At 38.9% G+C, this 13,224-nt stretch overlaps 1 protein-coding gene across 1 annotated transcript; it reads left to right on the top strand.

Annotated features, from left to right (window-relative positions):
- The first annotated feature begins 9,912 nt into the window (after positions 1-9,912).
- Positions 9,913-12,675, top strand: LOC145903250 (meiotic recombination protein SPO11-like). The gene is made up of 9 exons (XM_082991314.1): positions 9,913-9,976; positions 10,078-10,169; positions 10,440-10,610; positions 11,140-11,286; positions 11,483-11,582; positions 11,636-11,673; positions 12,077-12,153; positions 12,380-12,491; positions 12,556-12,675. Exons 1-9 carry the CDS (start codon positions 9,913-9,915, stop codon positions 12,673-12,675), a joined length of 921 nt encoding a protein of 306 aa, XP_082847440.1.
- Positions 12,676-13,224: the final 549 nt, after the last annotated feature.

The following is a 13,224-nucleotide window of genomic DNA, read 5'->3' as shown; positions in this document are numbered from 1 at the left end:
TGTGGCTTGTTTCCTCGGTCGTGAGGTTGTTGTGGTTTTAGGTGGATTTTGCCTCTGCTTCGGATCCTTGCCCGGCACTTCTGTCAACGCAATAGAGTTGTTTAATCGGTTGTTGGTTTAAGGAACAAATCTGTAATGTTATTCATGAAAACAGCTTGTTGACAAGACAACGATTTTACTGCTCTTTAATTTGTCAAAAAAACGGCGTGAATTTAAGATATTACGCCAACTGAAGTTAGTATTGTACATTAGTGCTTACGATTTCTGTAAACATTAAGTACACACAGATATATATTGTGTTTCCCGTTTAATTTGAAATTATCTTCTTTCTCAGAAGTTCTTAAATTATTCGGCCCAATCAGGTTCGCGAAGCAGTTATGAATGTCGCCGAAGGACTAAATCTTAGTGCAAGTTACGTTCGAGTAAACTCGCACATAGCACCTGTGTTGTATAGGAATTAGATACACGCCAACAAAAACCACTCAGCCCTTCTGTCAAGCCTGAAGCAAACACAGCTTACCATAAAAGAAACCGCGATGAATGCTTGAGCGCAACGACGATTGGAAATACTCAACATGAATAATGGGCAAACTCGAACAAGTCGATTCGCATTTAAAGGCAATGACGTCAATCATCTCGCGTCGAAGGATAAAGTGACACTCGCGAGGTGTGATTTGGCAGAGACTTGCAGTAAGTTTTGGATTACACAACACAGGGGTCGAGACTTTAACTTTGGGTCAAGAGGAGACAGTGTATGGGCGGTGGATTGGTCGCACGTTAGCTTTATCTTTGCATTTTTGCTCTAATTCGACGCTTTGTGGGAGATTTGCCCATTTAAGTATTTCACTCAACCCGCCTCTGCCTCTACTTCACGATTTCTTACATCAAACTGCATAATAAAATTGATACTAAGGCGGACACAATTTTAAATCTAAATCTATGTTTATAATTACATCGGTACGTGCTGTTTTATATACTTTGTTTAGTTTGGAGAGTTTGCATTTATCGGGGCTAGTTTTGCAAATAGAGGGTCCTTCTGCTCTTAGAGATCACATTTGGAATTTTCACTTGTAAAATGGGGTTAAAACAGGAAGTATGATCCATATAACATACCACGAGTCTCGTCGTTCGTGATTTTACATAAACGCTGAAAGTACATTTTCTATAGTTTCAAGTGTGTTTTGCGACCTACAAAACACGTTAGTTTGTCATTGACAATACACTAACAGCGCTTGAGCTTATCGTGTTTCTGTATCGCAAAAGCACCCCCAACACACTTGTATTAGACGGGTTCCGTTCTGTCCTTATCGGTTCTCCGATGACTTCACCGTGACCGCAACTAAAATCGCTTGTTTCACAAAAAATACACGAATATTTGTTTCGTTGGTTGCGTGCTAACGGTCAGGACGGGGTATCGTAGCTTCCCACCCCCGGTAGAAATCCGTGCGACCGTCGGGACCGGAGTCTGTTTCACAAGCTCACAGTACAAAATATAACAAGGCCATCCACGACGGTACGTCACTCATATTTGCAACTTAACACACACAGGAAAAAACAAGCGCCAGTTGGACTGGGCACCGCTGACCATTCCCACGACGCCGAGCGGCCATCTGACCGACGTTGCGTGCAGGCCAGCGGCCACTTCGCACGCGTCTGAGCCCCGTCGGGCACCTTGACCCCGTCGCGGGGTTCCAGTGACCCGCACGTAACTTGGGTGCCCGAAGGAAGGTCACCTGATGGTTGACACAGCAGAAATATTATTGTAACCCGACGCGTTGAACCGTGACCCGTCGACAGGCAGCGATTGACTTAAACGCTCAGGATGGATTTGCGCATTTCGTTAGTCCGTTGCGACAGAGGCGAGACATGTCGGAATTTGACACCCTATTATCTTTAGTTCGCATCTGTGGTTATTTTTCCTCGAGAGTTTGCTATTCTGCAGGAGTGACATTGACAAACGTTCAGCTTTTTCCAGCTCTTAAATGATTGGCCTTCTAACAAAATGGCGTCCTGGTATTCAGTATGTTTCGCAACAAACCACATTCAACAACAACTCCGTGACCAAGATTATGGACAGCTTTATTTAATTGAAACGTAAACAGAGTAGTATGCATTAGTTAGGGGCCCAGCCAGAAATAATAGTTGTCGTATCACCGGGCCTTGCCAGAATTGTTCGACAAATAACCGGGCTTTCCTTGACATTCGTAACACAGAGATATTTGTCAAAATTAGCATGGAAACTTGCGTGATAAACAAAATTCCCTTGTGGTGTATCAAAAACACCGCTGGAATTCGTGTCAATTACAATTGAGTTACCAGAGGCGTATGATAGAAATGGCCGTATCTGCATAAATCGATGGTGTATGATAGATTGGGTTGGTAACCCCAAATATAATAAAGGATTCGAATCGTCGCGCCTACGTTTTGCGAGTAAAATTGCAAAACGTTCGCTTGTTATCAACGAACGACTGAGCTACGAACTTACCCGTGATTTGGGGCTTGATCTGCACTGGGGGAACCACCCGATCCTGACCCACAGAAGTGGGATCTTCGCTTTTTCTTCGTTTCTCATCTCCTCTTGATTTTGTCTCCTCGTCGTCAGAGTGATCCTCATCTTCCTCCTGCTTGTTGTCATTGGTTACGAGAAGCAAACCGAGAGCAATCGCGTCTTCGGCCGCTTGTTGGCGTTTCAGGGCAACCTGGGAAGGAACAAACTCTTTTGTCGAACGTACGGTTTTCTGGTTCAGTATAACGGCGTTGATCTAACGACAGAGTCAAATCGTCATTCGCTTCACTGTACATAGGTCAATAATTTATTCCGCAAACAATGCAAACAGAATATAAACACATTGTGAATAAAACTAAACGTTACGCGGGTAATGCTGACAGGAGGGCGATGAAGTCCTCTATTCATCAGGCCGCAAAACTTTGTTCAAAGCTTAGCCGTTTGACGATACTTACAGGGTCTGAACGTAGAGAACAAATGAGATTGAAAAGATGTTTTGTCCAAGGGTCAAATCGTATATTATTGAAATCTTATTTTTCTCAGTGATTGAATCTTGAAAAATACTTTCTCTTGCGAAACACACGGCGTGCACATGTTTGAAAGCCAAATAAATTGTTTTGATGTCGTGTAACATATTTTTGTCACGCCTTGTATCGACACTGATTGCTTCGGGTATGATTGCGACAGATTGCTGTTATTTCTGTTTTTGCCTCACACAAGTGTCACGGGTGTAGGAGCTGGAACGCCGGAACGAAAACTCGATCAAACAGGTGGATATTTGTAATATAAAGCTTTTTGAATGTATTTTGTGCTAATCCATAGTATTAACACATTTGATATTCGTATTCTACTACGCTTGCTGCAATTTTATGTTTGGTCTGTAAATTGATACACAGTGTCTTTGTATAAAATTACTTTCTAACGAGATAGCGATAGTAGGTAACAAGTAGTGTTCCTCCACCTCCGGTACTCGAGGCAATTATACCGAAAACATGTGCTATGAAAAACTTTATCATAGCCATGTTGTATTTTCTACAATAAAATGTACAATTTCACCTGGGCAGCCATAACCCTCTGGCGTTCGGCGATCAAATTGCACTTCGCACATTGGCACTCCCTGTGAGGACAGCGCCTCTTGTGGCCTTTCAGCCAGGATATGACTCCGTGATTGCGACATCTGGCACATTTAGGCTTGCGCGCTCCCTTTTCAGTGACGGGGTATGCTACGAGACCGCTCATAATAACCACTTGTTTCTAAATCTTTATCTTCAAAGGTTCAAAAACAAAGATAAATAAACAAATATTGAAATAAAAAAAATTAAAGTAAACGATTTTCAATAAATCTGACGTATTTAATAAAATTGAAACTGAACGATCAATTGACGAAGTCTGCAACTTCTAAAGAAATTTATAAAAATAATAAAATCCCAAAACCTCATCTCCCCAAAATTAAAAACAAGCAAACAGTAAAAGTTTCGAATCTATTGAACTGTCTGTTGGTCAAACTTTAAAGTTAAAACAAAATGTCGGGCGATCATCAAGGTGGTCGTCGTGGCTCTTTTTGCAGGCGTCCTATTGTTTTTATAACAGGTTGAAAGATTTAAAACTCCCTAAAAAAAGTTTTTTATTCCTTTCAACTTGCAAGCTAACTCATAGATAGCAAGTAATAACAAAAAATACATATCATTGGGATCTCTTCCCCTGTTATTTGACATCTGTTTTCTGTTATATCACTCCCGACTCACTGTATGGCCAAAATTTTCTAGAACCTGTTCATATACTTTGGTGCTCGATCGCAAATCCTATTGATTTACCGCGAATAACAACGAAAAAGATATCAGTCTTAACCCCGAAATCGTAATAGTTTTAAAAATTTGCAAAGCTCTTTTTAAGTCCAATAGACTTGTACCCTTGTCCTCACGGTTTCAACCTTATTTAGTTCGTTTTTTTCGTATAGAAACCTCTTAAACCTCACAGGTGGCCAAAATCGGTTTGTAACGCAATTCACCATAGCGGTGCCCTGCAATACATTAGCCACGGACCTCGTGCGTGCGCAACACATTGCTCTCGTATTTTCTTTCGGCTGCAGACCCCACATTCGTTGGCCCGTTTTGAGCGGTTCGCCCAGGCCAACGTGATACCTTTTGTGTCGCCTTGCACGGTAGCACCCTCAACGTCGGAAGGATTAAAAATCGCTTTGAAATAGACACGGCCGGCCGCCGAGCAAGCTGCGGTTCGTTTTTTTGCAATTCAACGCTTTGCTCGCGTTTAAAGTCCATGTTGCGCAACTGAAGCAATTTGCTCAGAAAACTCTTTGTAGGTTGCGATTTTTGACATGCAACACCCACGGCGAATGTGTGCGCTAAACCTACAGCGCTTCTAGACTGTTAAAAGTTTTAACGGCATAGAGAGTAATGGTAAAAATAAAGCATAGCAGTGAACTTACACCGAAAAGAATCCTCCAACAAAGCGCATACGCTAATTATAATGAAGCTAGCTCTGAAAGCATCAGCTATAGCTTTTCATAGAAAAAAAATTATCTACCCTACACTTTGTCCTTTTCATAATCCGAACATCCTGTATCAATTCACTCAAGATGCCAATCGCAAACCTATCAGCGGTCTGTCCTAGACACCACCTTGTGGTATACACGCCAGTGTGCAAACAATCCAGCAAGTTTGGGGCTCTTATTCTGAGCTCCAGGTCAATCCCAACGACCCGGTGCAATACATAATTCCTTCGCATTTCGTTACAACGCACCAGCGATGACTACATCTCCCTGCAGCAACTTAACACCACGAACTAATCGTTGCTGGGAGAGCTTACCGGCATTTCTGTCAACGCTGCGAAGGCGAGTTTTCGGTCAATGTCAAATTATGCTTCGCGCTCAAACGCACGTGCTGCACGCGATATATTTCGCCCGGCAGGGAACGGAAATGCCGTGACCCGTGCGAACGAGGGTTTGGGTTTTGCGAGCAAACTCTTTACACCAGGTTAAAACAACTCGACTCTCGCAACTTTTGAAAAATGCAACAATTTTGTATTTTTGTCCCCTACGCGGAAACACCAGTTTTTACCGCGGTTCGGTTGACACGTATATATTTTCCATCGACTAAAAAACACTTCCCAGAATGCAATACAATCTGGTGCACAATGTAGAGCGAGACGAGCTACTTGACCGAATTATCTCAACACAACCATCTTCTTGGGTGCAAAGTATCTGGAGTTAAGTAGTCTAAATAAAAAAGCCAAAGCTAGAATGCTGTTCATCATAATGCTGGTAAACGTTTCGAACTCATACAGTCATCTTCTATACAATATTTTGCAAACGCTTTCCTTAAAAAACATATGTGTCTTTCTTGCATTTCGCCGTAATTCCAAATCGCCTGTCTTTGTAGAACGCGTCACAATACGTTCGAGTCGCGAGAACGCTTCCCCTGTAACTGATCATCAATTTCCCGTACTGTAACGTTTACTGCTCTGCGCATGCGCACTTGGAAAGTAAAAAGACTGCGAGAATTAGAAAACATCCATGAATGCTTTCAATGTTTTTCTTTATGGCGAATTTTATCATCAAAAAATGTTTCCTAGGAATTTCTTAATTTGCTTCCATCTGTATTTTTTTTGTACAACATTTCGGGACGTTTAAACTTCTTCTCTTAATTAACATTGTGTTTACATTCGTGTTAATTTTACGTAGGGTGATAACAATTATATATGTTCATTATTTGTTTGCTAGAAGCCTATTGGTTACAGCGATTTTAAAATCCAACCAACAATCACTGGTTTTCTATGCTTTTTTTTGGAAAATTAGTATCAACATTGTATATAAATCAAAATGGCGTCTGCAGCATTTGCTTTTAGAAAAGATCATGTTGGTTTAGTGAGCGAGGATAGAGCAACATTCGACCACTTTCCTACCATAAAAAGTCATATTTAAGTTTGGTCGGTTACTTCTTAGGCGATGTGGCAGAAGTTTGCAGTAACTTAATTGGTTTTCTTCGAGTAAAAGTTTCATATCTTGCGTTTTGATTGAAACTAATATCGGGGATCCTCGCATTCGCTTTAAAACAACACAGGCCGTATGTGGAGGGCACTTTAAACAAGTTCCATTTTTCGATTTTTCGACGCTTTGCTTGGCGCGCGCGCTTGAAAGAAAGGTTGTGTTTCAAAACTCAGTCTTTGAATACATAGGAATTATATAAATCTATGCTATCCTTGTGTTTATACAGCCCAGAAAATTAAACCGGCTTTCAATTGGGTGCTATAGGGTATAACTATTGCAATGGAATATACTCCATTACAAAGGAAGGTGTTAATGACAAGCACAACAATAGTTTATACTTAAATTTTTGCTAATTATCAGATGAAAAAAATAATGAAAATAATCAACTGCAGATTAAGAACCCGGTGCCTTCTTTTCAAGTTTTACTGCATCATGATGGGTTATGACCAAATATATGTCAAAAACTTTGAAATTTTTTTTGGATTGGACTTATCATTAACATAAATATACACCCCCTCGTCCAAGAGAAACAAAAAAATCTAGACGTTAAAAACTATAACAACTTTTGAAAAATAACAGCGTCCGTTCGGATTTCTCGTTCACCGCCCTTTAAATGACCCTTCATCCGTCAGTGGCTACTGAAGCGTGACCAAAGTGCGCATTTGACGACGTTGTGGGCACCAACGCGATAAAAGTAACTCCAAAAAGAAGCTCTTTGTTGATCTATGCACCGGAAATTATTCAACTTGAAAGCTTTTGGTGCCTGGTTCAGGCATCTTAGATCTACCGCGGAGATTGGTTCTTGAACCACTGCTGAAAGTAACTACGAGTCCGATGTCATTTTTTTCTGCGGAATTCTTACCACTAAGTGTTTTGAAACTATTTTGTGAAGGTATCATGCAATCACCCAGAAATCATAACATCAAGCACTATTTGGTTTTATTCTGCTATACACCAGCTGTTTCTTCGTCAAAGGTTGATCACGTTGCGCTCGGCTTTTGTACAATTTTACTCTTTTCGCAACAGAAATAGGATATTTCAACGATTGGTCTAAATGCCGAAATGTCTGCAGTCATTTTGTACCCTTATGTACACTTTCATTTTTGGAATTTAAATCTATACTTAGCATTCGTTGCCTTCAAAAGACGCAAACAAAGTTCAACCTGCATAAGGCTCGTGCGAGGTCTATTTATCCAAACCTACGCGCAGACTAATTGTTTTGCTGTTCGTCTGTATCGACACAGTACCGAGTATTGAATACTTCAATGCAAATAACGGTTAGGGATGAATGTATGCATTGTATTTCCGACAATTTGCAGGGAAGCAATGTACTCCCGTAAGCTATTGTTCGTTTCATCCTGTGTGCTGGTTACCTCGACTGTTTGTACAGTGCGATGCAAATACAAATGTGATGTTCGATATATAAGCGAAGCCCAATTGTTATTAGATTCCTGCTACTTTGAGACTGGGGAATGTCTTGGTGGCTTATTGCACTGGTTCCCGACCTCTTCTGCACACGACGTTACAATCGACTTATCCGTATTGTAACTTGCTTTCGCGGCCCACGAGAAGGAACTTCCTGAACCACTAGATGGGTCGCGACACCCTGATTGGGAAGTACTGGTTAATAAGATCTACCATAGGATCTCGGGAGGCGAAGATTACTGCGGTTTCGCATATTACTCTTGGATACCAAAATATCATTTCAAGGTTCAGCTTTTAAAATAAAATTGTCGTTCGCATCCCAGCGTACAAAGAAACTCAATTGACCCTTAACTCATTTGCATACAAGGGCGTTATTTGTGATACAGCCATTGTTCTATAGAGTTGTCAAACGTTGGATTTTCCCAGACCTGGGACTTTAGCGTTCAAATCGTAAGGAAATTGTATTAATAAGTGCTAAATGCCGGGATTTTTATATGCTGCATTTTTCGAAACTTGTATTATGTATGATTGTAATTCACGTAATTATTGAACAAGTCTGGCCCAAGTCGTCTCTGTGATGATACAGAAGCAACTTCGATAAGTGCCAGTGCAAACCAGTAGCTATGTACTTTGATTGAACCGGAATTTGTGTTTGGGTTGCAAAAATTGGCCTACCTGATTGATATGTATCTGACAAGGATTATACACATGCAATAATTGTATAGACTGGCAGTCGCGTGACATGAGTAATACCAGACTGCAACCGTTTCCGTACACATGGTACCTTCGAATACAATATTTATCCCACCTGCGTACCTTTAGCGCTATCTTCCGCCCAAAGGAAATGCAATAATTTTAATTTGCGTCAATGACTACAAAATAAAAAAACAACATATACAGAAGGCATGGGTACTGATAATACTTGTTACTGTGGAGGCGTAATCTGCAGCATAAATAAATACTATTATTACGCAGCGCTCATTGGAGTTGGTATTTCGACAAAAAGTGCGGGAAATTTTGCGAGAAATTTTGCAAAGTTTGATTTCTGCTTGAGTTTCGAGTCGTTTGAAATTATCGAAAATGTCGAACGAGTTTTCCAGTGCTTTTTGGAGTGAATTAGATCAACTTCATTATGAATGTAAAGCTTGTTTTGCTGTCAACAAGATACCAGAAATTCCGAAGTAAGTGCGTTTATTTTTTTGAAATATTTTTTTGTGACATTTTTACACTACTTTTTCATATGCTCATATGTCCTGGATTTAATGTCCGAGGAAGAAAGTCTGTAAACAGTTTTTTTGCAAACTTCCTGTATGATTGTTAATATATGTTTTTGTTTTATTTTAGAGATGAGGTAATCAGCAGAATTGAAGACATTATAGTTCAAGTCGTTCACCAAATATCAACAGCGACACCTCCATTTATCCAATTAAGGTATAAGTTACTATATAGCGCAATATCCACTTATTTTTGTTTATTGTTAAACATAATTCAAACAGAAATGGTTGGTTATCAACCCAGTTTTTTTTTTTTGTTTTAGTTGGGCAAAGTATGCAGAAAAATAGACTGATACATTTATATTCGTGAAACGTTAGCAATTTGCTCATTATCCATACACAAACTCTCCTTGGCAATATCCATACATCCATACACCAGATGGGAGAGTTTGTTGGTTGCAACAAACTCTCCTTGGCAACTGCACAAACAATGGCAACATGTTTTTTGATATAACAAATTTTACCTAGGTGTTGTTGCATGGATTATCAGTAAATTTTCATAAAAGTGCTGACATTTTTTCTATCTGGTCCACACAGTCAACATTTCCTGATGTAAAACTGTTGCTTAAACAACTTACTTTCCAATCTAATTATCACACTTAAATACATTATTGCTGATGTTTAAAATCAAGGCCCTGCTAATTATCAGATGCCGTAGCAAGTGGAACAATGCAGTTTATATTCCAAATGAAGGTCTGCAAATGTCTGAAGACTCAACAATGAAAACTGTTTCTTTTGACAGCAGCCTAACCATGGAGAAATTTGGTATGAGTAAAAAGTGGTTGCTTTGTTTTAAATAAATGATGGTAAATTTTTGCAACTTGTAGGGAATATGGTTTGATTTATTATATCTACTTTATTTGCAGGTTTGTTAATGAAAGTTTTGTCAAAAGTCTACAAACTTGTGCAGACTGATCAAGTTGCCACAAAGCGCGATCTATATTATGAAGAACCTCAGGTGAACTACTGCCCACTTTTTTGCTTTTTAATGGTTATTGCATTTGAGAATTTGTGGTTGTACTTTTGTCGACAATGCATAAAAGCTTTTAACGATGATTTGTGTATCAGGCAAGTTATTGCCAATGTTCTTATAATGCATTTTTCTCTCATCTTTTGATAGATACACAAAAGGTAAGCCATTGATATGCACACAAAAACCATGAAGCATCCACTATGTTTTGTGAATAAAATTAGAATAATGTTTGAAGTTGATTTTGTTTGTTTAAAGCTCTTCAAGAGACAAGCAGTTTTGGATCAGCTTGTTGATGAAATCTCATGTTTACTAGAGGTTCCACGAAGATGGTTAAATGTGGTTGCCACTTCAAAAGGTTGTTTGGTTGGAGATCTTACTTTTTGTGGACCTGATGGGGAACAGGTTGACTGTGCCCAATGCACAAATGTATGTGAGAGTTATTATTTGCGTTGTGTCACAAATTTACATTCATTAATTCAGAAATGAGCAACATGATTTTAAAAAACACTACGAAAATTGTCAAACATACTGCATAAATATGCTGAATGATTATTTAACTTGCAAATTTCCAGTCAGGCATTGGTCTTTTAAGTCATCAAATTTACACATTTACATATGTTTTTATCTGTACCATAGTTACGAGCATTTATGCCAAAATAGCTGGTATCTTTACACAACAAAAGTGTGTTGAATTCAATGACTTAAAAGATCAATACCTGACTGGAAATTTGCAAGTTAAATAATGATTCAGCATATTTATGCAGTGTGTTTAACAATTTTCATAGTGTACTGATCTTCTGGCATAATTGTCGTAAGAATACAGTACGTTTATGCCAGAAGATCAGTACATTTTTAATTGCAATATGCCTGGCAGCAACAGGAACTTTAATTTTCATAGTGTTTTTTAAAATCATGTTGCTTATTTCTGAATCTTCACAATTGCAATATCGTGCAGGGTGTAATGGTTCCAACGCTAGTGGATTTGATCGATAATATAAGCAGCACTTCAGCGAGGTTTATTTTGGTTGTTGAGAAAGATGCAACATTTCAAAGACTTCAAGATGATTGCTTCTCCAGCAACATGCAGTGCATCATGATAACTGTTAGTACAGGACAGATAAACAACATTTTTACCATTAGTATTTGCTGCGATTGGCCACAAAAACCTGTATATTAATCTCATGGTCACATTCATAAATACAAAACTAAAGTTTTGTTGAGAAAACACCTCATGTCGTGAATATTAGGTTAAGACAATTTGAACTGGTTCATTCTGATACACTACAAAAATATTTCAGGGCAAAGGTATCCCAGATGTAAATACAAGGCTAATGATAAAGAAAATGTGGAATTCACTGCAGATACCTGTCCTTGCTCTTGTTGATGCTGATCCACATGGTATGGGTAAAATACTTTTTGTTCATTCCTGGATGAAACTGTTTCTATTGCAGGAATTGAAATTATGTGCGTCTATCGGTTTGGATCTCTGGTAAGATATCTGTTTTTTTTCTTTGGTCCTCATCGGTTGACCTTATAAATTGTTGTTTTCTGTGTTTTTTTTAGTGCTGTTTTTGCTAACTAAGTTTAACCACATAACTAAATTTATTAGAAAGTCACTGCATACAGGTATATAAATATTTATCTGAAACATAAAATGCATCAAGGACATATAAGGGAAATTGCCACATAAGACCGCAGAAATCATCATGTGCTGCTATTAACTGACAGATCTGTCGTTTTCATATCAGTATCAAGGCAGACAGTTGCAGAGGATCAATGTCCCCATAGATTATACTGATGCCAATCGATCCTCTGCAAATTTTTTAAGTTTCATTGGTTTGTGAAACACTTAACATTTTTCTAGAATCTGTCTCATCTCACTTACCTTGTAGGCTCAATCTCATGATTCACTCAGTCTATCTCTTCCCTTCATGAAGTGGATCGGAGTTTTTCCATCCGACATAAAACGGTAGGAATAAAGTCCAGTGTCAAAACAAGGCCACCCCTCACTTGATATACTCCGCTGGAACATAAAACTATGTTTTTGTGTTTCTACGCAGCTTTAGCATTGAATAAGGAGGTATATAGAGTTGACGCCTAGGCTAATAGCAAAATATGCTGGACTGTAATACTTCGTTTTACAACATGAGTTTCACACAAAAGCAAGAGATTAACGTTACATTGTATTTATTTAGACTTCACCTGCCAGCTGACGTCATAATGGCGCTGAACGACCGAGCTGTAGCAAAGTGTCGCGATATATTAACGAGGCCTTACGTTGTTCACCATCAACGACTGCGAGAAGAGGTGAGTCAGGCAATGCACGCAAACTTTGAACAGTTTTGTGTTTTGACGCCATTTTTTGTTGTAGCTACTGCTTATGGCCAGCACGCGACAGAAGGCTGAGATCCAAGCCTTAACTCGACTCTCGACCAAATACCTGAGCCAAGTATTTATTCCGTCGAAGATCAAGCACGGAGACTGGATTTGATTTAAGGTAGAAACTCCTGATTTTTGTTGCATGTTGGAGAATGTAGAGTTTGTTCGTTGTCCAGTAGACAGATCCAGCGTTTCGTTCTCAAGTTAGTTCGAGAGTAGATGGCAGTGCGGTTTGTTACAAGTATATTGCACAGAGTTGTGTTTTGTAGAACTTGGTTCTTCGCTTTTGAAAAATTTGGAAGAAAAGTGTCCGAGTGATTTTGTATGAAAAAAATTAAAGCTGTTTTCAACATTCAGTCTTTGTAAATACCCTTTGTCAAATTAATGTTTGTTGTGAAAAGTTGGTATACGTGTGTTCATGTTGCTTATACAAAGTTGTTTTAATACAGTATCTTATATGTTACGCACTGAACTTGGTTTCAAGTTAGATATGGATATTCTACATAAAAACTGTTGCGTGGTTGCAAGAAAAGTGTTTATGAATATTTGTGAAATGTTGCTTAAATTTCTTGTAAGATTTGAAATCAGCTGAACCTTCGGTATTTAAATCAAAAAAACAAACCATTACAGACAAACCAAATAATACAGTTTGTAAACGTCG

Source organism: Ascidia mentula, chromosome 5 (assembly GCF_947561715.1).
Source record: "Ascidia mentula chromosome 5, kaAscMent1.1, whole genome shotgun sequence".
NCBI lineage: Eukaryota > Metazoa > Chordata > Ascidiacea > Phlebobranchia > Ascidiidae > Ascidia > Ascidia mentula.
The sequence above is the reverse complement of the archived record's forward strand: the minus strand, read 5'-3'. Positions and strand labels throughout refer to the sequence as shown.

Coding starts and splice junctions, on each gene's coding strand:
- LOC145903250 (XM_082991314.1), top strand. CDS start 9,913: ATGTCTGAAGACTCAACAATGAAAACTGTTTCTTTTGACAGCAGCCTA. Junction 10,170..10,439: donor TATATTATGAAGAACCTCAG/GTGAACTACTGC, acceptor GTTTGTTTAAAG/CTCTTCAAGAGACAAGCAGT. Junction 12,154..12,379: donor TTTCCATCCGACATAAAACG/GTAGGAATAAAG, acceptor GTATTTATTTAG/ACTTCACCTGCCAGCTGACG.